Genomic DNA, 25,265 nt, shown 5'->3' on the forward strand with positions numbered 1-25,265 from the left:
GGAGTCAGCTTCTCCTCCATCCCATCTCACACAGACACACGCACAAACGCGCACACACACGCACAAACATCCCAAAGGTGCTTTCCCAAAAGGCAACTGGGCTTTCTTGGTTTTTTCTTGTTTTTCCAGTTCTTCAAAAAATGAAGAAGTTTCTTGGATGAAAAGCGAAACGTTTTCAAGAAGAAAAAAAAGAAGAAAGAAAGAAAAGAAAGTCCAGCTGCCTTTTGGAAAAAGCACCTTTGGGACAACCAGATCAGGGGTTCTCCACCTGTGGGTCGGGACCCCATTTGGGGTCAAACGACCATTTCACGGGGGTCGCCAAACAACGCAGTCCGCCATTTTTTCCCCTTTTCCTTAGCTGTGCTCCTCCCTTTTATTCTATTGGCTTTTGAAAGCCAATAGAAGAGACTCTCTTGAATAGAGTCTAATTCTATTGGCTTTCAAAAGCCAATAGGAATTGTTGAGGCTGTCTCCGCCCTGCTGAGCCTGCCAAAAGTCCCAGTCTGCAAACGGTGCTGCACCCGTTGAGTAGTCCTTGACTTACAACCGGTTGAGTAGTCCTCAACTTACGACCGGTTGGGGGTCACGGCATTAAAAAGGTTGAGAACCACTGACTTAGATGATTGAGACTCCACACATACACACACACACACACACACACACACACACACACACACACACATCTGTTGCTTAGGAGACGCGTTTCTCCTGTTACCCACCAGGTCTTGGTTGCCAAGACAACGGCCAGTCCCCAAAGGATGGAGGCAGCCGTGGGAGGAGCTGAGGCCCTTCCCCCTCTCCCCCTTCGCCCCCTGCCTCTGCCCTCACCATGCAGCCAGGAGAGAAAGCCGTCAGTCTTCAGAACAGTCCGGCTGCCCAGGGTTCGAGAGATGACCGGCTCATTCCCCTGGAAGTTATTCATGGTGCCTGTGTAGAGCTCTCCATCTGGGTGAGGGGCAAGCAGAATGTGAGATGGGCCCCCCCCCCTCCCGGCAAACCTTTTGCCTGCTTTTCGTCACTGCAAAACGTCATGGAAGGCATTCATCTGAATGCAAACAGGGCGGCTTTCAAAACCAAAGCCTGTTTTGTAAAGGATAAACTCCCCAGGGCCGCTCAAAAGTGAGGTGGTGGGGCATATAAATTTAATAAATGAATCAATAAAATGACAAAACTTGCAACAAAAACCCATAATGAGGTTACTGAGATAACATATATATATATATATATGTTTTTAGCTTCTTGCTAAAAACACCAGCCTGAAGATGACGAATGTGACTTCGTCGAAACGTTGCCAAGACACTTCCAATTTTACGCGGGAGAAAACCCGAACAACCAAAGACCTATATACAAATACCCGCGAAAACCTCAGAAAAAAAATATATATATATATATATATATATATATATATATATATATATATATATATATATATATATATATATATATATATAAAATGATAAAATTAAACTGTTCTGGGACTTCAGAATTCAAACAGACAAGCACCTGCAACATAACACACCAGACTTAACAATTGTCGATAAGAAAGACAAAAAAGTCTGGATAGTGGACGTGGCAGTGCCTGGAGACAGCAGATTAGAAGAGAAAGAACTGGAAAAGATCACAAAATACAAAGACCTACAAATAGAAATAGAAAGACTGTGGCAAAAGCAAGCAAGGGTAGTACCAATAGTAATAGGCTCCTTGGGTGCAATCCCAAAACAACTGGAGCACCACTTGAACACCATTGGCATTGACAAATTCGCTATTAGTCAATTGCAAAGGCGGCCTTACTAGGAACTGCTTCCATCCTGCGACGATACCTGTAATACCATCAAACATCCACATCTACCTATCCCAGGTCCTGGGTAAGGACTCGATAGGTAGACAAAATGCCAAATCCAGTCTGAACATCTGGCTGACTGTGCGATGATCCATAATAATAATAATAATAAAGTTGGAAGGGACCTTGGAGGTCATCTAGTCCAACCCCCTGCTCAGGCAGGAAACCCTATACCATTTCAGACAAATGTCTGTCCAGTCTCTTCTTAAAAAATTCCAGTGTTGGAGCATTCACCGCTTCTGGAGGCAGGTTGTTCCACTGGTTAATTGTTCTCACTGTCAGGAAGTTTCTCCTTAGTTCTAGGTTGCTTCTCTCCTTGACTAGTTTCCATCTGTTGCTTCTTGTCCTGCCTTCAGGGGCTTTGGAGAATAGCTTGACTCCCCCTTCTTTGGGGCAGACCCTGAGATATTGGAACACTGCTATCATGTCCCCCCTTGTCCTTCTCTTCATTAAACTAGACATACCCAATTCCAGCAACTGCTTTTTATATGTTTTAGCCTCCAGTCCCCTGATCATCTTTGTTGCTCTTCTCTGTACTCTTTCTAGAGTCTCAACATCTTTTTTACATCGTGGTGACCCAAACTGGATGCAGTATTGAATTTCATTTTGTTAGATAGCGCCCAGTGTTCAAGTCTGTCCAGATCCTCCTGTATCCTAAGCCTGTCTTCTGGACTGTTGGCTATTCCTGCCAGCTTGGTGTAGTCTGCAAATTTGATGATTTCCCCATCTATCCCCTCGTCCAAATCAATAAAGAGTTAAGTAGAAGCCTATTAAACTGATAATAAAGGATTATAAATAACAGTAAGAAAAAACAAAATACGGTAGTAGCAGCTGATAAAAGAAACTATTCAAATAGGGGATTAGGGGACTGGAGGCTAAAACATACAAAGAACAGTTGTGGGAACTAGGAATGTCTTGTCTAACGAGGAGAAGGACCAGGGGTGTCATGATAGCTGTCTTCCAATATCTGAGGGGCTGCCACAAAGAAGAGGAGGGGGGTCAAGCTGTTCTCCAAAGCGCCTGAAGGCAGGACAAGAAGCAACGGATGGAAACTAATCAAAAAGAGAAGCAACCTGGAACTAAGGAGAACTTTCCTAACATGAGCACAATCAACCCAGTGGACAAGCCTGCCTCCAGAAGTTGTGGGAGCTTCAACACCAGAGGCTTTTACGAAGAGACTGGACAGCTGTCAAGGTTCCCGACTAATGGAACACTTCAAAGAAATTCCAGGCATATTTATCCAGGATGCAATGAGATCTCGTCCTTGAGTAGGGGGTTGGACTAGAAGACCTCCGAGATCCCTTCCAACTCTGTATTCAATTATTCTGTAAACAGGTGGGGCATGAACAGAGGGAGGGTCCCCAAACCAAGGAAGCAGGCTCCATCTTAGGGCTCTGAACCCTTCTTTGTCTTCTTCTCCTGTCTGCCACAGCCCCCCCTACCCCCACCCCCGCCTCATTTATGGCTCATAGTTGACTCCAAAGCCTGCGAACAGTGCTATCCTTTTAATATCGCAAGGCACCCAATATCTTTAAGAAATAAAGTCAAAATAATAAATAAATAAATAAATAAATAAATAAATAAATAAATAAATAAATAAATAAAGCACCTCTGCCTGCTGTGGCTTGTAATAAGGACCTGCTGGGCCCAGAAACCCCCCCCCCCCAAAGAAAGGCTCAGCGCCTGAATCGGCCAGGCGAAGACCAGGCCTCTGCTCTACAGCAGTCACCTCTGCAGAGGTCACAAAGTCAGGTCAGCGTCTGCCAGGACAGCCTGCCCTTCCCACTGGCTGGACTACACCCCCCAGAATCCCCTACACTGCAGCCTTGGGGTCTGAGGAGCCAAGGAGCAAAACAGGGCAAGGGGCTGGGGATCCTGCACAAAAGCAGAGCTGCGGCCTAAAGGCTCCCCTGCTTCCGTCTGGTCTTCCTCCTAGGCGGAGGTGTGAGAAGTGGCTCCCCCCCTGCCCCCCCTGCCCCCGCCAGACCCCCAGCTCTGCTCACCCACAATGAGCGCCGTGTTCTGGTGCCGCGGGTCGAAGGGGCAGAGCCCTTTGCCTTCCTGCAGGAGGGGCTGCCCCCTGGCATCGGCCACCAGGGTGAAGTTGTCCACGTCCTGGCAAGGCGAGAGAAGACAAGGCAGTGAAGGGAAACTCCCCCAGGAACAGGGAGGGGAGACCCAGCCTGCCTTCCCCAGACCCCCGACTCACCCTCGCCTACAGGCCTACAGAGAGTCCTCGCCTTAACCCTCATCGCGGCCATCCAAAGTTATAACAGCACTGAAGAAAGTGACTTCTGACCAGTTTTCACACTTAATGACGGTCACGTGATCAAAATCCAGACCCCTTTTATGACAGTTGCAGGGTCCCCAGGGCCACGTAACCCCCTCTAACCAGCAAAGTCCACAGGGAAGCCAGATTTGCTTAATGAGGGCACCGTTCACTTAATAGCCGCAGTGATTCATTGAACAACTGTGGCAGAAAAGGTCATAGCGCGGTGCAAAATTCAATTAAGGACTATCTTGCTTAGCAATGGAAATTTTGGGCTCCGTTGTGGTCATAAGTCGAGGACCTTCTGTATTTCAGTTTTGGGTTTTTTTCACAATTAACCTGCAAAACGGCCTAAACGCAGGGGTGGGGAAGGGGCGGGGAAGGGGAGGCCCTCACAATCACACACTGGCAACGTCTTGAAACTCGGATCTCCTAATCCAGGGGTAGGCCACCTTGGCTCTTTTATGACTGGTGGACTTCAACTCCCAGAATTCCTGAGCCAGCCATGCTGAGGGGAAAGGGAGAGGTTTCCAAGCTGAGCCAGGTTGGCTGAGGAATTCTGGGAGTTGAAGTCCACGAGTCATAAAAGAGCCGAGGTGGCCTACTCCTGGCCTAATCCAATGATCAGCCTCTTGGACTTGGTGTTCTTAAGAGGACGAATTGCCCTAAGAGCAACCCAAGGGCTGAAACCCGCACCTTGGCCCTGGAACAACACCCCCTGGCGTGCCAGTTGACTGTAGAGGTGAAGATGCTGGCCTAGAAACCAGGCACTGGTGAGTTCTAGTCCCACTTTAGATGTGAAAGCCGGCTGGGTGACTTTGGGCCGGTCTCTCTCTCAGCCCAACCCACCTTGCAGGGTTGTTGTTGTGGGGAAAATAGGAGGAAGAAGGAATATGAGGTATGCTTGCTGCCTTGAGTTATTTATAAAGTAATAAAGGCAGGATAAAAATCTAATAAATAAAAATAAATAAAAGGACAGAATTACGCCACAGAAGTCCGCATTCCTGGCCTGAAACCAACCCTACTTTCAGACTTTGCCCTCTGCCAAGGAATGCAACAAATTTGTGCTCGTAACTAGTAATACTGGAGGGAATGCAAGGCCAAGCAACAAAACCATTTTTTGCATTTCAAGGGTGTCCCGTTTGGGGGAAAGACCCTTCGCCACACAAACAATCCCTCTGCCTTCCACTCTGGATCTGTTATGCCCTTATTTGTGGGGAAAAAATAAAATGCTTTGTAGGGACCGCCTTTGCAAGTTAATTGGTTTACTAGTCTGCTTCCCGGAGACTCACGATGTAGGCACAGGTAGGGCTGAAGGCGTAGGTCCCACAGGTGTAAAGATGGGTCTCGTTCAGCTGAACGAGGATGCGGATGAAGTTGAAGCATTCCGTCTGCAGAAGGAGAAGTGGGAGGGGGGGGCAGGTCAGTTCCTGTTTAAATTTTGTCCAGTACCACACACACACACACACACACACACACACACACACACACACACACACGAGAAATGGTATTTAAGAAGCAGAACTGAGCCAGAGAATGGGAAATGTGCAAAAAAAACCCCAGATCTTTCATCTAGCTTTTCAGTTCGATCATTTCCTGAATTTATCTTTCCTGTATTTATTGAATGCTTTCCCAGGGAGCGGGCAGTCTGGACACAGGAAAGCCTCTTTCTTGGAATCTAAAATCCTCAGTCTTAGATAGTGATGGGGAGGAGGGGGCAGGAGGAAAGGATCAAGTGTCATAAACAAAAGGGAATTTTTCAAAATCTAAATTTAGTGCTCCTCGGGCAAAGGTGCAGGCTGTCCGTTAGATTAATAAGGTCATTAATCACAGCCTTCATGTAAACCAGACTTTCTCAATCTTGGCAACTCAAAGATGTGTGGACTTCAACACAAGGCTGGCTGGGGAATTCTGAGAGTTGAAACCCACACATCTTCAGGCTTGAGAAAGATTGGACTAGACCAGAAAGCAGAATCTCCGTGTTATCAAAGGACCCTGAGCGTCCGGGATGCTCAGGAATTCCCAGAATGCTCAAGAAAGACAAGGTGGGTTTTAGGATTCTGGGGAGGGAAGCCCAGACGCCTCCAGGGACTCCTGATCATGAAAAGATGATCTACAACACACATTCAGGTGAACTGAAGACCTGGCACTATCATTAAACTTGGTTTGTGCTATGCTAAATGTTTTTTTTTAAGGGGAGGAGGTTTGCAAACCAGCCTGCAATTAGTCCTTGACTTACAACCGGTCGCTTAGCAACTGTTCAAAATTACGCCCTACCCTAAAAGGGGACTTACTGAAATTCTTGATGGCCCCAACCGTCACACATTTTGTAACGGTTTAGCTGAAAACTGGCACTTCCAGCCATAGTGAGCAACAGGTATACAAGCTCACTTAGCAGCCACGGCATTTCACATGTACAACTGTCACATTTGCTTAATGACTGCTGCAAAAAAAGTTGTAAAGCACCGACAGTCCTCGACTGAGAACAATTCATTTAGTGACCATCTAAAGTTACAACGGCACTGAAAAAATGACTTATGATCGCTTTTCCCACTTGCGACGGTTGCAGCCTTCCGATGGATACGTGATCAAAATTCGAACCCTGGGCAACTGACTTGTATGTATGACGGTCGCAGTGTCCGTGTGGTGGTGGTCATGTGATCCCCTTTTAAGACCTTCTGACAAGCAAAGTCAGTGGGGGAAGCCGGATTCACTTAACGACCGGGTTACTTAAGAACTGCTCCAAGAAAGCTTGTAAAATGGGGCAAAACGACTGTCTTGCTTGGCAATGGGAATTTGGGGCTCTATTGTGGTCCTATGTTGAGGACGACCTGTAGTTATGACTTACGACCATCATGGGCAGAGTCGTAACTAGAGGACTACTTGTGCTTGTACGTTTGCCTCTCAATCCACCAGGGGAAGGCACCTACGAAGCCACTTCCGGGAAGGGATGGAGTTGAGCAGCACTCACCTCGTTGCTTCTCTTCTTGAAGACGCACTCCCTCTTCTTCTCCGGCCTGGGGCTCCAGGGTATCTGGGCAGGGAGGGGAGAAGCAGCAGCAGGTGAGGCAAAGGGAAGGAAGCAGAGAGCAAAAGCCGGCCAGGCCGGGGCTCCCTCCTCCTCAGCAACCAGCTGAGTTATGAGGCAGTGGTGAGCCCAGGGCTTATTATGCCAGTCCAGGATCCGGTTGCTTTTCTTTTTTTTTTAATGTAAACGATGCTGCACTTTAGTGGTTAAATGCCTAGAGCAGGGGCGTCAAACTGCCGGACCGCGGCCGGATGCGTCATGGTGAAACCGCGCCCACCCCACTGCAGGCAATGGAAAAAAAGCTGCGATACGTCACAACACATCACATGACGTTGCGAGCCTGACACCCCTGGCCTAGAGACATTGGTATTTGAACATGGATCTTTTTAACATTCATATTTTATTGGGTGGGGTTTTTTTTAATTTAGGTGAAATATTAAGATATATTACAAGTCCACGTACAATACGCCATATGCTAAATAAATAAAGGAGAGAGCTGGTCTCGGAGGGGGCTGGATGTGGGGGATAAACACTAGACTTGTGGGGGGGGCTGAGTGTTAGCCCAGACAAAAAGCACAGTAACGGACACTAAGTCTGCCTTCATATCGGGTCACATAAGCATAATCTTGCAAGACTGAAAGCATTTAATGGAAGAACAGGGTTATTCTTGGAGGTCTTCTAGCCCAGCGGGCCCCCCCCCTGACTTTTTGGGCACCAGGGACCAGTTCCGTGGAGAGAGGTTTTTCCGCAGATCGGAGCAGGCCTGGTTTCGTGTGCTGCCTGCATCCCGCAGATGGGGCTGTGCTCGTTTGTACGGACCGGTTGCTGGCATGCCGTGGACCGGTGCCGGTCTATGGACCGGGGGTTGGGGACCCCTGTTCCAGTCCACCCCCTGCTCAAAAAGAAAGGAAAAGGTTTCTTCTTTTCCTTTTAAGTCTCCGGAAAAGCAGAGAGGGTCCCTTCTCAAATGCATCCCATGCCCCTTTTCTTCAGAAGGGATGCCATGATTATATTACGAATGGAACCGACATAGAAGATGACAAAGATCCTCCTTTAACTTCAAAGAGGGATCTGCTGCAGGAAAAATGGGGCGATTTTCCAGAGAAAGTGGCTGGAAAAGAGACACAGAATGGATAGTGTTCACGGCTCCCTCTTCCCTGATCTCCCCAAAAGATCTGGAACACCCACAACTTCAGCTTGCCTTCTGAAGTTGTGGGTGCACCGTCACTGGAGGTTTTTAAGAAGAAACTGGACAGCCATTTGTCTGGAATGGTATAGGGTCTGCTGCTCAAGCAAGGGGTTAGGCTAGAAGACCTTCAAGGTCCCTTCCAACTGTTTTTCTTTTATTCTGTTACTCTGTTAAAAGTTTTTCTTAAAAAAGAAAGTCCATTGGCACCACTGTTTCTCAACCTCCACAACTTTAAGATAGTTGGACTTCAATTCCCAGAATCCCCCAGTCAGCATAGCTGGCTGGGGAATTCTGGGACTTGAAATCCAGACATTTTCAAGCAGCTACTGGGCACAAACTTTTCTCTACCAAATTATATTTGCAAACTCGGCAGCTGGGTCTCTTTGCCACTTTGCAAAACAGGATGTCAGCCGGCAAAGAAAAGCCCCAAAGTGGCAGAAGACACATTTCTGTTTCTAAAAGAAGGAAAGAAAAGCAGATGTGGGCCACTTGAGAAATGTTGAGGCGAGCCTCCTGGAGACGGAGGGGGAGCAGGGACCCCTGGACCTCCTGCCTGCTCAGTGCCAGTCACTGCTTCTGCCACTTGATGTAGGATTTTAATACTGCCCAGAGTTACCCCACGGCAGTGTTTCTCAACCTTGACAATTTTAAGGCATGTGGACTTCAACTCCCAGAATTCCACAGCCAGCAATGCTGGCTGTGGAATTCTGGGAGTTGAAGTCCACATGCCTTAAAATTGTCAAGGTTGAGAAACACTGCCCCACGGCAAGACAGGTGGCCAATAAATCTAATCAATCAATAAATAATAGGATTGTCGAAGACTGTCTTTCTCCATCCAGATGTTGGATCAGCAGCTCCCGAAAGACCTCAGTTTGGTCTTTGAACCCACGGCCAGGGGAAGGGAGGAATTAAGGAGAAACACAGACATATTTATTTGCTTATTTGGATCCCGGCTTTATTATTTTTATAAATAAAAATATCTAATACTCTTCCCTCCTTCTATTTTCTCCACAACAACCACCCTGTGAGGTGGGCTGGGCTGAAAGAGAGGGACTGGCCCAAGGTCACCCAGCCAGCTTCCATGGCTAAAGTGGGACTAGAACATCCGGTCTCCTGCTTTCTAGTCCAGTGGCTTAACCACTAGGCCAGGATCTACTCTCCTCCCTCTCCTCCTCCAAAGACGAAATGGACTCCGGGCAGAACATGGAGTCTCCCCCCAGCTTGCATGCCCCCCCCGAACCTCCTGGTTTCCCCCTCCCGAGCCCCCCCTCTTCCACTCACCTTCCCCTTCAGCCTGATGGGGGCGCTTCTGATATCAAGGGCCAGGATGGCGTCCCTCCCGCCCACGTAGAGAGTTGCTCCGTCCGCGCTCAAGAGGAAAGTGTCGTAGTTGAGGACCCCTTCCTGGCTGAAGGTGCCGACCTCACGACTGGGGTCCCCTGGAGGAGAAAAGAAAGCGGCCTTGGAGCAGGGGGGCAAATGGGGGGGGCATCAACCCCCCTCCCAGGAAGTAGCCTGCTTTGCGCAACTGTGCAGGTTCATTGTAACTCAAACAAGCCATGGCACCTGTTTCTTCTCTTGCAAAATCTGGGGTGCCTGGTTCCCCACCACCACCACTTTAGAGCAGCCACCCCCCCCTTCATGGGGCGCCTGGTGTCTTGCTCAGCCGGAAGTTAAACAGCTGCCAAATCTGCCAGCAGCTTTAGGGGAAAAACATCAGGCGTTTCAGCCAGCCGTGAATGCTGGCAGCCCAGAGGCTCTGAAGGTGGGAAACCTCCCAGGCTTAGAAAGCTGCAAGCAGCCAAAAGAGAGGAATGAAAAAAATGAACCCCAAACAAATGTGTGTGTGTAAGACACTACCAAGCACTTGCTCCAGAGAGGTCCCCCAACCAGCATAACAAAGAGGGGTGTTTCCCGTGTTTCTGAGCATCTCATAAGGCCAAACCTGACCACTTTTAAGATAGCTAAAATTCCCAGAATTTCCCAGCGGGTGCCGTTGACCAAAGCCTTGTTTCAACTTAATGACTTGTGGACTTCAACGCCCAGAATTCCCCAGTCAGCCCTGCCGCCCAGAGTAGTCCCACGGCAAGATGGGTGCCGAATAAAATTTAACAAATAAATAAACAAACACGGTTGGTCAAATCAATATATAAACCATGTCAAAACAAGTACAGGGCTGAAAAAAACCCGTTCTTCTTCTACCAACAAACAAAACAATCAGGCCCCAGGGTGGGCTTAACCTCTCAGCCGATGGGTTTGGTTCAGGCTGGATTTGGTATTTTTATCCACTATCCAGTCTTTCTCAAGGACTTGGGACAGGCAGATACAGAATACCAAACAGAGCTGGAAGGGATCTAGTCTGACCCCCTGCTCAAGCAGGAGACCCTCTGCTATTCCAGACAAATGTCAATGTTTGATAGTGTTAAAGGTCTCCTTGTCACAGGATGAAAGCTGTTCCAAGCAAAGCTGCCTTTTGCAATTGACTGATGGGGATGTTATCAATGCCGATGGTGTTCCAGGGGTGCTCCAGTTGTGTTGGGATTGCACCCAAGAGCCTGTTATTATTATTGCTATGATTATTATTTTAAAGTCACAAAACCGCTTCTCCCTTACTTTAGCCATGTCATGCGGGGGGGGGGGGGAATTCCCTGGAGAAAGCAATTCCATTGGGAAGACTCACCAGGCTGCCAAAGATGGTGGCCGGACACCCTCAAGGCCAACCCAGCTGGAGCAGAGAAAACATCTCAAGGAAGCTGGGCAAGATCAGAAGAGATGGAGAGACACACACAAACCCCCGGCCCAAAGAATCGTCAAGAGTCAGACTCCACTGAACGGATAGCATCATCAGTATTACTGGCTCAAAAACAGCCACTGTGAGAGGGACCTTGGAGTCCTAGTGGCCGATCACTTGACCGTGAGCCAGCAATGTGCAGCAACAGCCAAAAAAGCTAACAAAATCCTGGGCTGTATAAACAGAGGCATAGAATCAAGATCACACGAAGTATTAGTATTGCTTTATAAAACCCTTGTAAGACCACACCTGGAATACTTCAGCCAGTTTTGGTCACCATACCACAAAAAAGATGTTGAGAGTTTGGAAAAAATTCAGAGAAGAGCAACTGAGATGAACAAAGGCCCTGGAGATTAAAACATACGAAGAACGGCTGCGAGACTTGGGTCTGGCCAGTCTAGAGAAAAGAAGAAATAGAGGAGACAGGATAGCAATCTTCCAGTATCTGAGGGGCTGCCACAAGGCAGAGGGGGCCAGGTTGTTCACCAAAGCACCAGAGGGAAGGACGAGAAACAATGGTTGGAAACTGATCAAGGAGAGAAGCAACCTGGAATTAAGGAGAAACTTCCTGACAATGAGGACAATTAACCAGTGGAACAGAAGTTACCTCCAGAAATCGTGGGCACTTCATCACTGGAGATTTTTAAGAAGAGGCTAGACAGTCACTTGTCTTGAGATGGCATAGGTTCTCCTGCTTGAGCAGGGGGCTGGACTAGAAGACCTCCAAGATCCCTTCCAATTCTATTCTATTCTATTATTTTGAATGTCGTTCAGGTAGTCCTTGAGTTACAACAGTTCATTTGGTGACCATTCAAAATTACAATAGCACTGTTTTTCACACTTACGACCATCGCCGCATCCCCATGGTCACATGATCAAAATTCAGACACTCGGCAACTGACTCCTATTTACGAGGGTTCACGTGAGGTCACGTGGTCCCCTTCTGCAACCTTCTGACAAGCAAAGTCAATGGGGAAGCCAGATTCACTTAACAACGGTGTGACTAACTTAACAACTGCAATGATTCACTTAACAACTGGGGTAAGAAAGGTTGCAAAAATGGGGCAAATATTTCACTTAGCAACATAAATTTTGGGCTCAGTTGTGGTCATAATTCTGTATTTCAGAATCAAGGTAGAGAATTTTCCAACTAGATTTACTGGCTTTGTCCTTACTTTTTTCCAGGCAGCAAATTAAGGAAGAGCTCTCTCTCTCTCTCTCTCTCTCACACACACACACACACACAACACAGACACACCCTCCCTCACTCGCAGCCCCCCCCCCTCCCCTCTGGTCAGAGGAGGCTAGGAAGTGGCATCTGGCCTTGAAGAGCAGGGAGGCAACGGAAACAAAGCGAGAGGCATCGTCCCCACCACCTCAGCAGCCCCAGCCCAGGAAGGAAGCAGAGGCTGATTAAGCCTTGCAGGCTTGACATCCTTTCAAAGCAAGAGAGCCTCTAGTTAAGGTGCTGCCTCTCAACGGCAACTCGGCCTAAATTCTTGCTTGTATCGCCCGCCTGCCCTTTGCCAGCTTCAGGGGAGATGCCTGCTATTAACTCAGAGGCGGCCTGGGGCGCCCCTTCCCTCCTGCCCTCCATCTACCCAGGGACCCTGGATGGCACCAAAGCTGGCAGGTAGCAGGGCCAGCCTCGGGGTGGCACCAAAGGGACCTGCAACTGGCTGGATTGAGTAAACTCCATTTTAACGCAAGGAATCGATGACTGGGTGTAAAGCAGTGTTTTGCTGCCAACCATCAGCAGGCGAGGAAGATTCTTCTAATGTGTTTTAATCTTTGCAGACATTGAATGGATTTTGAGTTTAAGCAGCGGTGATGCCAGTGGATGGCAAAGAGAGGCGACTCAGCATCCCCCCTTTTTAGAGCCATTATCTTGGAGGGGCATCACGACCTGCATGGACCTGGGAGGGGGTTAGGAGAAGGGCTGGCAAGGGGACCCATGCATCTGTGCCAGGAAAGTTTTCAGCAGACGGAGGGCATTTCTCTGTGGCACTAGGGGAAGGTCCCCCTTCATGGGCCGGATGAGGGCAATGTGATGAGGGCTTCCGAGCCACCTTTGCCCCACGGTTAGGAGCCCCAGGGCAGGCAGCGATCCTTCAGAGACAGGAGCCTGTAGGGGCAGGTGGGCTTAGGAGCCGGGTGAAGAGATGCTGCCAAGGGAGTATCAGATAAGAGACAGCTGAGCCCACAGCTGCAAAATGGGCAGAGGAAAAGGCTCAGAGAGGACCTCAGGCTGTAAAGGAGACAGAGGGAGATTTGTCCTTTCAGACTTGCAAGATTCTGTTAATGTAGCTTTACAATAAGGTAGAATTAGCTCCTCTGGGAGGGTTTCCTGTCTGGCCTACTTGGCAAGGCTGACAGAGCCCTACAAAGAAAGGGCTGCATATCCCCCTGGGGTCCCCAGGCAGGTTGGCAAAACCAGATCTTCAGGGCCTTTTGAAAGAGTATCAAGGTAGGGCCAATCGTATCTCCACAGGGATGATGTTCCATTGGAAGGGCACCATCACAGAGAAGGCCCTTCTTCTGGGTCCCTCCAGATGGACCTCCTTAAGAGAGGGAACCTGTAGCATCCTCTACATCCTTGTCCAAGTTGGGTCAGGTAGATATAATGTGAAAAGAGGGTTCTTCAACTTTATTTTATTATTTAGTGCATGGTGTACAATGTCAGGAAAATCTAGACATGCTAGACAACAACGCAGTCCTGACAGTTCTTCAAGTAACCTGGCCTTAAGCCATGAAAGGCTTTAATGGTGTAGCTAAAAATACGGCAACGGCTATTGAAAAATTGGGTCTCTGTCAAGACTCAGTCAGGAGGACTGTGTGGCTCCTGAAAGGGCCCCTGTGAAGCTCTGATGCTTATTCTGAAGAAAGGAATTGTGGGAGATGTGATGGTGTCGGCTTTGCACTCCAACCTCAATCACTTCTGTGTGATTTTTCCAGTACATCTCCTCTCATTTTCAGAAAAGGAAAGATTTCAACCAGAAGATTTGTCATTTGACAATCAAACGTGCTCTAACATGCTGCAGGAGATGCTGCTAAGGAGTTCTCACACACTCGAAAAGGGTCTAAATATCCTATTTAGCCTTAAATATGCTAACTGGAGCCCAGGTGCCTTTCACTGAGCATAACTGATTTTTGGTATATTCTTTATTGATTCATTCAAGTTAGATGTGTCTGAATTAACAGAGGCCTACTACAGTTTACAAAACAACAACAACAAACATTCACATCAGTTAAGAGGTGGATGAACATCGATAAATAAAAACAACCCATAGCTAATCAAAGTCACAACACCACAAGGATAAATTATAAGAGTGGTAATGAAAAATAAAGAAAACAAAACCCTAGCAAGGCAGCGGAAGTAATTCAACGTGAAATGATTTAAGGAGGAGAGGACGTGCCCAGCCAAACGCTCTTCGGAAAAGCTTCACTCTCAGCAGAGTTAGTTCTAAGACGAATGGAGGGGATCCGAGATGCAGAAGCTTCTGGCCTCCGTTCCCCTCCTTTTCCTAGCTGGGCAGGCAGTAGGTCTTCTACTTATAACCAGCTGTTTGGTGGCTTTTCAAACTTAGGGTGACTCTGGAAAAAGTGATTTATGACCAACCCTTGCATTTACGGCCACTGCAGCATGTTGTTGTTGTTGTTAATTGCGAAGTCGTGTCTGACCCATCGCGACCCCATGGACAACGTTCCTCCAGGTCTTCCTGTCCTCTACCATCTTCTGGAGTCCATTTAAATTCACACCTACTGCTTCAGTGACTCCATCCAGCCATCTCATTCTCTATCGTCCCCTTCTTCTATTGCCCTCCATCTTTCCCAGCATTAGGCCCTTCTCCAGGGAGTCCTTCCTTCTCATTAGGTGGCCAAAGTATTTGAGTTTCAACTCCAGGATCTGGCCTTCTAAAGAGCAGTCGGGGTTGATCTCTTCTAGGACTGACCGGTTTGAACGCCTTGCAATCCAAGGGACTCGCAGGAGTCTTCTCCAGCCCCAGAGTTCAAAGGCCTCAATTCTTTTGCGCTCAGCCTTTCTTATGGTCCAACTTTCACAGCCATACATTGCAACTGGGAAAACCACTGCAGCATAACCTACCCTAACACAATCAAAGTTTGGGCACTGTTTACAACAAGGATTGCAGGGTCCCAGGGTCACGTGATCACCATTCGAGACCATCCCTCCCAACTTCTGACAAGCAAAGTCAATGAGGGAAGCCGGATTCATTTAATGACTACATGATTCACTTAATAACTGCAGGGGTTTGCCCAACAACCGTGACTTAGCCAGGGAAACCTGGATCCCAATTCTGATCCTTATTTAATGGTTAAAATTAAATATAAATATTCAATCTCTGTTCATTTTAATACACTTTTAATGCTTTATTCTTTCTGAAAGCCAGCCAGAGCCACTTGACAAATGGGCGGCATATGAACATAATGAATAATAAGCAAACAAACAGTGTGGCCACTGCACCACACCCGTTGCGCGAATAGCTGTGTTGCCTTTAACGAGAGGTGGTGAAAGGTACTTTGAAGCACGAAGGTGCAACCTGGGGGTGGGAAGTGCCGCTCTCAGCCCCCCCCCCCCGTGTCAGCCTGCCTGGGGGCCCTCCGAGGGACCCCCCCTGTGCTGTGGCTCCTTACCTCTCTGAAAGGTCATTCTAGGCACCACGTTGCTGCCCACGCTGGCCGCAGCCATCAGAAGGCACCCCAGGAGGCAGGGGAACTGGTCCGGTTTCATAGCTGTTAACAGCAGGCCGTCACCAAGAAGGTTGAAGGAGCCGGAGAGGGCCTGGTCCTGACTGGGCAGCTGTTAAGAAACGGAGAAAGAGGAAGAGGAGAAAATGGATGTTAGAAGTGTCTGCTTTGGCAATCCAGTGCTTCCCTCTTGTCTGGAGCAGAAGTGGCTGAGATGATGGGTTTGAGCCGTTGGGCCACGTTATCCGGTCCTTCCTTGTGGCTTCTCGTGAGAGACTTTGGAGAAATGAGGAAGGAGAAGCTGCTGGTTCAAGTTGAGGGCAGAGGCTTGAGAAGCTGGCATAGGCCCGCATCTGCTGGAAGGCACCTCCGCACTCTGAAGCCAGCCTGCAAGGGGGTGGGAGGGCTCTGAGCCAGCCCCAGAGAGTTGCAAGCTCTTCCTGAGGAGCATTCGGGGAGGGGGCTACGGCTGTAGAGTCCAAGGGGCTTTGCAAACCCTTTTCTGCCTCTCCAGATGGAAAACATCTGTACAAGAATCACTGCATTGTTGTTTCAACGGTGTGCAACTCCATCGTTGGCCAAATTGCTCATGACACCTGTCTCTCCTTCTCAAGCCTCTGAAGATCTTTGGAACAAAACTTAACGCAGCTGACTGATTTTTTTTACACCAGAAAATAAAAGGAGAAGTGAGGTCTTCTTGAAGCAACAGTGCAAAACAAGGTGAGGATTGCAAACTGCTTTGAATTTTCTTTCTTTCTTTTTTTAAAGGAGCTTGGCCATTCCTGCCTGCAATCCCTTGAAAGCATCAGTTTGGTGGAAGGGGAGAAATTGGGAGACGGGAATGGAAGAAGTAAAAGCAGCGGTCGTTTTACCAATTCCATAAATTCATGTCAGGCATGCCTTGTATTAGGCTGGAAGGAGTGAGGAATGCAAAGGATGAGAGGGAAAATTCACTCGGCCTTTCCTCAGTGTGCGGCGTGTTTGTTTGCAAGTTCGGGGATACAGGCGTTTCCTGCAACACTGCAGTCCTTGCAGTGTAGTGCAGGGATGGGTGATTCAACTTTCAAGTCCACAGGTCGTAAAGGGGCCATAGTTGCCCACCCATGGTGTAGTGGCTTGGACTAGATGACCTCTACACTCCCTTTCGACTCTTCAATGAATCATGGCTGGATCTATGAGGCATTGCCAATTGAGGAAGAGTAACGTGAGGGTCTGCCTTCATTCAGAATAGCTTCCTATCATCCTGGGTTATTGCAACTTGTTTTCATCCAACTGCCCGTTGTCTGGTCCAGTGGTTCTCAACCTGTGGTCCCCAGGCCACAGGGGATCCGCAAAGGCTTGAAAAAATGTTACGACTTAAATCTTGAGTTACCTCTTGGGGGTCCCTGGCCACGGTCGGTGGCCACAAAAATTATTTAAAGGGGGCCCCATAATGAACAAAAGGTTGAGAACCACGGGTCTAGTGCAACGTTTCTCAAACTTGGAAATTTTAAGATATGTGGACTTCAGCTCCCAGAATACCCCAGCCAGCATTACACATCTAGATTCATGCTGGCTGGGGAATTCTGGGAGTTGGTCCACGTATCTTAAAATTTCCAAGTTTGAGAAATGCTGGTTGAGTTGGCTCCATCATCTGAGCTGATCTTACATCTGGTTGTCTTCTCTTTACATTCATTCCAAGATCCACCCCAGTGCAGAACTCTCATCAGCATCCCATTGTGAGCGTCTGACCCAGCAGTCTTGCTCTGGTATCTGCCACAGACACAAAAACCACACCCACATCTAACATAAGAGTAATTTCACAAGTTGACTTACAAAACACTGAACACTGGCAGTCTGCGAGATTCTGCAGGGCCATCTGCTAATTCATTGATCAGAGCTGGCAAACACTTAGAAAGGAAGAAAGCAGCACACCTTACAAGGAAGTTGTAAAAAGGAAGAGGTGCTCAAGAACGCAACAAGAGGCCCATCAGACCTAAAAAGGCAATACGAAACCACAGAAGAGGAACAAACGAAGTTGAAGTCTCACTATAGGCAGGCAAATATGATATTGTTGTTATTACTGATAATAACTGATGGAACTCACCCTGGAGTAAAATACTAGAAGGATATAATCTGTAACTAAGGAAAGGAAAGGGGCGTGGCATAATAAGATCCCTTGTCTTGAGCAGGGGGTTGGACTAAAAGACCTCCAAGGTCCCTTCCAGCTCTAGGATTCTATGCGGAAAATGATTCACGACCACCAAGGTCATCCCTCAAAACTGGAAATTAAGGGGGGAAACCCCAATAATGACACTGTTTTGAATGCCCACCACAGGTCCCCTGTCCAAGCAGGAGCTATAGATGAAACCGTCACAAACGAGGCAGCTGAGGTGTTCAGGAAAGACACCAGCATGGCACTGGGAGGCTGACAAACTGGGAGTTGGCTGCATAAAATGAGAAACAAAAAGCAGAAGTTTTTGTTTTTTTTTTAAAGGGGGAGGCGCTAACAGATATCTGGAAACAGCCCAGGATGGGCCCCGGAAGGCTAAGGCTTCACTTGAGTTGTGGCTTGTAACAAACACAAACAATAGCAAAGAAGGCTTGGTGGGAACAGTGCATGCCGAACAAAAGGAAAGTCAAGGAAACACCAGGCTACTAGCAGAAAATGGTGGCAGCAAGCAGGAGAAGGCTGAACGGCATCTGTCCAGCTGCACTGCATTAATTCAAGTCAGCCTGGCCAAAAAAAGGTCACATCACAGAGAAATAAAGAAAGCAGCGGATGAGTCCTCCAAGCCAGCAGCTGTAATTTTGGAGAATTCCTGAAATTCAAGGGAAGTCACAGAAGACCGGAGACAAGCAATTTCCTTCCTATCTTTCTAAAGGGGACCCAGGAAACTCCAGTCTGGCACAAGTGACACGGGCGCCTGGGAAAATCCCCAATCGGTCGGCATGGAAGCACTTAGAAAGGAAGGTGATTACCCACAGCCGGCATGGGGTTGTTAAAAACAACGGGTGCCATGTTAATCTTGTTGCTTCCTTTGACAAAGTGATTAGATTTGCAAGATGAAGGAATGTGGTGAAGATTGTGAACTTGCACTTTGATAAGGTCAACCAAGCCTCCTTCCTGACAAGACGGAGCGAGGTGGGGTGGATGGTCCCTCCAGACAGAGATTCTCCTCAGCCAGTCCACGAACCTTCACAGATCTCTCTGAGCATGGACAAAATGGAAAGATACATCAATCCCCACATGGAAGACTGGATGGGGAAAGGGATGGAGCTAGCAGAGACAGCCACACGGACTGTTTTACTTAGAGAAAGCAACATATTCAGTTTTGTTTCTACTTGGAAATCGCTTCTGAACTTTGTGCTTGAGAGAGAAAAAAGAAGATTCTTGATTTTGGGTTTTGCTGATTAATATAGTTTGCTGTTATAGAAATGGTTTGTCCGTATTAAATTGATAAAGTTGTTAAATTGCCATAGGTGTCCACCCTCGCTCTAAAGAAATGGCTTAATTATGAATTTTGGATCCCCCCCCCCATGGACCAACACTGCCATAATTGCTATTTATTGCTCTTTTATAAAGCCAGATGCCTATCATCAGGAGATGCACGCAGCTTGGTCTCAGTCTGGCTGCCTATCTGAAATTTATGGGCATAAAAAGAGCCCCGTCAGCAGGCTCAGAAGTATTTCTGTTGACAGTTTCTTGTTTCCTCTTTGTCCTGTGTTTGCTTTAATTCTTGCCCTTTTCTCCCTGCTTCAGAACAGGAAAGACACACCACAAACCAAACTCCAGAAACCTGTGCCAAGTTGTGCTGAGCATCACACACCGGCCTCTTTTCCAGAGCTTTGCTTACCGAAGGCTGAGCCAGGGATCCGTCCCTCCCGCTTGGCTGCTGCTAACACCGACCTCAGGCCCACGGAGCACATGATGGGCGATAACGTGGCCACTTTCACTTCCTGGCCTGGCTGACACTTCTGGGGTGGAAGCCACCATAGAAACCCTGCTGAAAAGTTGGCAGCTGGGGCTGAGCCCCCTCCAGACTGAGGTGGGCTCTAATTGTTTGGGCTGGTTTCCAAAGAGGCACAAATGTTTGCAAGGACACTCACTACACTGCTTTCTCTTGCCAAAGTTTGCCCACACATGCAAAACATTTCGCAACATGCTGGCAACTTCCACACGTCTTTTGTGACCCTCATCAACTGTCAAGTTGGAAGAGAATTTAAAAGTTCCAGAGCAGAAAACTCTATGGCTTCCGAGTCTGCAGACGGGTCTCCCCCTAAAGGACATATTCCAAGAGCCCTGGGGGCACCGTGGTTAGAATGCAGGACTGCAGGCAAATTCTGCTGACTGCCGGCTGCCAGCAATTGGGCAGTTCGGTCCTGATCGGCTCCAGGTTGACTCAGCCTCCCATCCTTCCAAGGTTGGTAAAGTGAGGACCCAGATTGTTGGGGGGGGGGAATGCAATATGCTGACTCTGTAAAGAGCTTAGAGAGGGTTGTAAAGCAGTGTGAAGCGGCATATAAGTGCAAGTGCTGTTGCTATTCTGTATTTAGTGAATTCAGTGACAGGTGGTCCTTGACTTACAGCCCTCTGTATAGTGACTGTTCAAAGTGGCTGGGGACATCTGGGAGTTTAAGTCCATGCATTTTAAAGCAGCCAAGGTTGAGGAACACTGATCTGGATTGATCCTGCTTCCTCAGAGGGCTCCAGGCACCAAACCCACTTCAAACAAAGGGGTCTGGAGGCTAAAGAGTACGATGAACAGTGGCAGGAACTGGGTATGTCTAGTCTAGCAAGGAGGGTGACGTGATAGCAGTCTTTCAATATCTAAGGCAGGCATGTCAAACTGCCGGCCTACGGGCCAGATGTGTCACGCCAAAACCGTGGCCACCCCATTGCTGGCAATAGGGAAAAAGTTGCAATACGTCGCACGATGTCACATGACGTCACAAGGGGTGCCACAACTATCTATGGTAGTTGGCATCTGTGGTTTTTAGAGCATCGTTCCTCGATTTCAGCCATTTTCAGATGCCTATTCTCCAAAGCACCAGAAGACAAGATAGGAAAAAATGAATGGAAACTCGTCAAGGAGAGAAGCAACCTGGATTTAAGGAGAAATTTCCTGACAGTGAGAACAATTAATCAGTAGAACGACTTCCCTCCAGAAGTTGTGGATTCTCCATCACTGGAAGCTTTGAAAAGAAGAGACTGGACTGCCATTTGTCCAGAATGGTGTAGGGTCTCCTGCTTGAGCGGGGGTTGGACTAGAAGACCTCCAAGGTCCCTTCCAACTCTGTTATTCCTCATTATCTATTCAAACGTTATCTCTTCTGCTTATTCCTGGGGGTCCTTCTCGCCTCACAACCAGCACTTTAGCAGAGAGCCTACCTGACCCAGAGACTTCATCATTCCCAAGGCCACTTTGGGCTGCCCTGCTGACTTCCAAGCCAGTGAATTGGCAATGAGTTGACCGAGAAAGGAATCGCTCTGGCCTCTCTTGCAGGGACGAGCGTACCTGTCCGTGAGCCAGAATGAGTCTCCCCAGCCCCTCCCTGGCCGATTCCTTTCTCAGGCATGTTTTCTTGGCCTCCACCCTAGTGATCCTGCTCAAAATCCTCCACATTAGCAAGGAAAGACATTTTTTTGCAGAGAGAGCACGGGAGGTTAACAGCCCAGCTGCTTCGGCCCACTCAGAAATTCATCTTGTGATCACAACTTGATTGCAGCTCAAAGTTCAGCCCAGCAGCGGATCCAGAACAGGCAGAGGCAGTAAGCAGAAAAGAGGACAGCAGTCAGGAAGAAGAAAAGGAAAAGGGTCCTCTAAGCCAGTGTTTCTCAACCTTGACCATTTTAAGGCATGTGGACTTCAACTCCCAGAATTCCACAGCCAGCAATGCTGGCTGTGGAATTCTGGGAGTTGAAGTCCACATGCCTTAAAATGGTCAAGGTTGAGAAACACTGCTCTAAGCGATTTCAGTCAGGAAAAAAACGGGTGCTTTCTGGAGTTTGGTACTGCAACTCCCACGATGCCTGAGCCACACTTCCACGGTAGCCGGGGCTTATGGTAGTTGGCATCTGTGGTTTTTAGAGCACTGTTTCTCAATTTCAGCCATTTTCAGATATCGACTTCAGATGGCTGGGGGATTCTGGGAGTTGAAGTCCACACATCTGAAAATGGCCGAAATTGCTTTAAGAGAAGCATTGCTTTAAAGGCATCAGGATGTCTAAGACACTGAAGAAGAGAAACAGGGACAAAACCGAGGCTGTAAGGTTCCCCAAATCTTTATTTGAAGGAAACCCCCTCCCGTGTACAAAATCCCCACCGCCCTTTCCAAGAACAGACAGAACAGCAGGTGTGTATTTGTGTCTGATTTGGCATCTCTCAAGCATCCACACAGTGAGAGCTGAGCTCGGAGACAGGTGGAAGCCAACTTATCCATATTTTCCCGCCATCTGTTTAGCAATCACAAAACCACCACACAGATGGACCGCCATGGTAGAATCGGGGAAAAGGCGCGTAGGAAGGCCGGGGGGGGGGAGGCATCCAAACTAGGCCTGTGGCTGGCAGATGGTTAGGAAGAGAAGTCGAAGAAACAGATCCCTGATGCAGAAGATCACACCTGCATTCCCCAGGAATCTGGGATCAGTTGTTCCAGGTCTGCACAGGGTTCTATTGCCTTCTTCAGAAAAGGAAAAAAAAAAAACTGGTCTGACTGCAACTGTTTTTGCTGGCATGGAAATCTCAGGGATGACGACAAAGCCCGTTTATGAAGAAATTCATTTCAGAATCGCTCATTACGGCTCCAGAAGCCACCCCTGCTCTGAGCAGAAAGGAGTGGAAAAGGCAGGAGGCCAGGGAAACCGCGCGGGAGAGGTTAAGGACTGCATCGACATGACAGAGAGATCTTCTTTTTATTGTAGATTACCAATACAAGCCGCCCTTGACTCAGGACCCTTCTTTTAGCAACTGTTTGAAGATGCTGAAAAAAGGGACTTATGGCCGCTCCCACTTCTGACCATGGCCCCATCCTGGCGGTTTCGTGGCTCCTGCACTGGGGAACCACGGCAGTTATTTAGGACAGCCGCAGCATCCCGGGCTCACAGAATCGACAACTGTGGCCTTCTCAGGGGGCTCCTAGTGAGCCAGTCGAGTTGATGGGCAAAGCTGGATTTACTTAGTGACTGTGTGATTCACTTAACAACCGTAGCGATTTGCTTCATGACCGCTGCAAAAAAGTCATAAAATTGAGTGCAACTCACTTACTGACCACCTTGCTGAGCAACAGAAGTTCTGGTCCCAGTTGTGGTTGTCAGTCGAGGGCCATCCAAGGACTACTTTGGGGAGGGGGGTGCAGAGGGCTGCCTTTGACCACGTCAAGCCGGTGGGTAAAAAGAGCCAGTCAGGTTTGTAAAGGATCTGCCAGGGGCTGGGCGAAGGAGACTGAATGGGGTCTGGGTGCTTTGGCCTCTAAGGAGGAGAAACAACACCCCTGAAAGTTTTGGAGATAGCCCTAGCATCTCAAATTATCAATCCTTCTGGTACGTGAGAGACGGAAAAAAAGGGTTAAACTCAGAACTGGAAATTTAAGTCGTGTTACTGACATCATTGCCTTACAGCCATGCCATGGAAGTAAACCACAGGGGCTCCCCTCTTAGCAGGAAAAGGCTAGTAGGGCCTTGGAGGTGAAAAGGAGGCCTGGTGGATCACTCCCTGGGTGGGAATGGAGCAACCAAAGGACCCAGTTGCTCAGATGGAACAGAAGCAAGAGAGCAAGAATTGGAAAGGGCCTTGGAGGCCATCAGCAAGGGAGGAGTTGAAATCTCTGGTTAAAAATACTCAGTTTTGCCCCAAAATCCCAAAGGAAGGAGTCTGGTCGTGTGATGGACAACATCTGGATGAAAACGAATGGAGGGACACCACAGTGTCTTTTCTCACCTGCCCGGCTCAGGAGAAGACGCGGTTGGGTGTCTTCCTAAGGTCCTCCTGCAAACCGCAGACCTTCCAGTCAAGCTTGAAGTCACAGTGACTTTAATTACTCCGATTCTTGGTAACTTCCTCCTTTGGAGAAAGGCACAAAAGGCTAATCTCTCCTTCCTGAGAGCTAATCAATGGAAGAGGTAGATGAAGACATGAATGGGAGAGGAGGGAGATGGTCCTGGCATGCAGCAGGTCCTGATTTTAAGAGAAACTGAAACCGAACCACGTCAAGGGCCTATCCTGGACCTTCAACAAACAGGTTTACTCAGCTGGAGTAGCAGCAATAAGGAGGGGTCCCGTGGCAGGGAAAGTGACAGGAATTCAAGATCAAGGGAGTTGACAAATAAGGACCTGCCAAAAACGGAGCAGCAGACAAGGGAGAAAAAACAGAGGCCGGGAGAAGGGTCAAGGTCGGATGGAGCTGCAGGAGCAATGAGGCCACCCGGGGTACCAGGAGGACCTCTTCTGATCTCTGCCCGAAAGGAGGAGAACGGGCAGAAGAAGGCAAACTGTCAGGAACAGCCAACACCCCAGAAATCAAACTCAGGATCCAAAAACATCTTGACAAACTCAACTAATGGGCCCTATCCAACAAAATGAGTTTCAGTCTGGAGAAAAGCAAAGTCTTACACTTAGGCAGGAAAAACCACAAATTCAGATTGGGCGAGACCTGGCTTGGAGGCAGTAACTGTGAGAGGGACCTTGGAGTCCTAGGGGACGGTCACTTGACCATGAGCCAGCAGCGTGCAGAAGCAAACAAAAAAGCTAACAAAATCCTGGGCTGTATAAACAGAGGCATAGAATCAAAATCACGCGAAGTATTAGTACCGCTTTATAAAACCCTAGTAAGACCACACCTAGAATACTGCAGCCAGTTTTGGTCACCATACTACAAAAAAGATGTTGAGAGTTTGGAAAAAATTCAGAGAAGAGCAACTAAGATGAACAAAGGCCTGAAGACCAAAACATATGAAGAACGGCTGCGGGACTTGGGTTTGGCTAGTCTAAAGAAAAGAGGAAACAGGGGAGACATGATAGCAGTCTTCCAGTATCTGAGGGGCTGCCACCAAAGCACCAGAGGGAAGGACGAAAAACAATGGTTAGAAACTGAACAAAGAGAGAAGCAACCTGGAATTAAGGAGAAACTTCCTGACAGTGAGGATAATCAAAATAATTCCACCAGGAAATTGTGGAAAGTTGGATGAAGCTCCTAACAGAAGTTTACGATCGAGAGCAACATGGTGAAGAAATGAATTTAAATTTCCAGGACAGAAGGAGATTTAAGTGAGGACATGAAGACCACTTAACCTAGTCTTTATTCGCATGTTCCCAGAGGAGAAAGCAGCCCCCCCCCTTTGTTTTTTACTCTCCCCATTCAAGAAGACTTCACACCCAGGTGCTGGATGTCTTCAGGGGGTGGGCGATTATTTATAGTTTGGGGAGTGGTTTGGTGTTGACTTTTTTAATCTCTGAAATGGAG

General features: G+C 48.1%; 1 protein-coding gene across 7 annotated transcripts in view; it reads right to left on the minus strand.

Moving 5' to 3' along the window:
• Window positions 1–25,265, minus strand: part of SEMA4A (semaphorin 4A) — a 59,095-nt gene that overhangs the window by 10,807 nt on the left and 23,023 nt on the right. For 6 of the 7 annotated variants that reach the window (XM_039368636.1, XM_039368640.1, XM_039368638.1 and 3 more), the window contains 6 exons: window positions 15,771–15,936; window positions 9,608–9,765; window positions 7,081–7,143; window positions 5,402–5,500; window positions 3,844–3,955; window positions 829–945 (listed from right to left, as the gene is read on the minus strand). In XM_039368636.1, coding sequence (XP_039224570.1) covers window positions 829–945; window positions 3,844–3,955; window positions 5,402–5,500; window positions 7,081–7,143; window positions 9,608–9,765; window positions 15,771–15,867 — 646 coding nt within the window. In that variant the 5' untranslated portion in view covers window positions 15,868–15,936. Of the gene's footprint in view, window positions 1–828; window positions 946–3,843; window positions 3,956–5,401; window positions 5,501–7,080; window positions 7,144–9,607; window positions 9,766–15,770; window positions 15,937–19,660; window positions 19,680–25,265 lie in introns of those variants that run through there. The other variant, XM_039368642.1, reaches the window with a different exon arrangement.

Source organism: Crotalus tigris, unplaced genomic scaffold (assembly GCF_016545835.1).
Source record: "Crotalus tigris isolate CLP2741 ecotype Arizona unplaced genomic scaffold, ASM1654583v1 scf7180000020888.614114, whole genome shotgun sequence".
NCBI classification, from domain to species: Eukaryota; Metazoa; Chordata; class Lepidosauria; order Squamata; family Viperidae; genus Crotalus; species Crotalus tigris.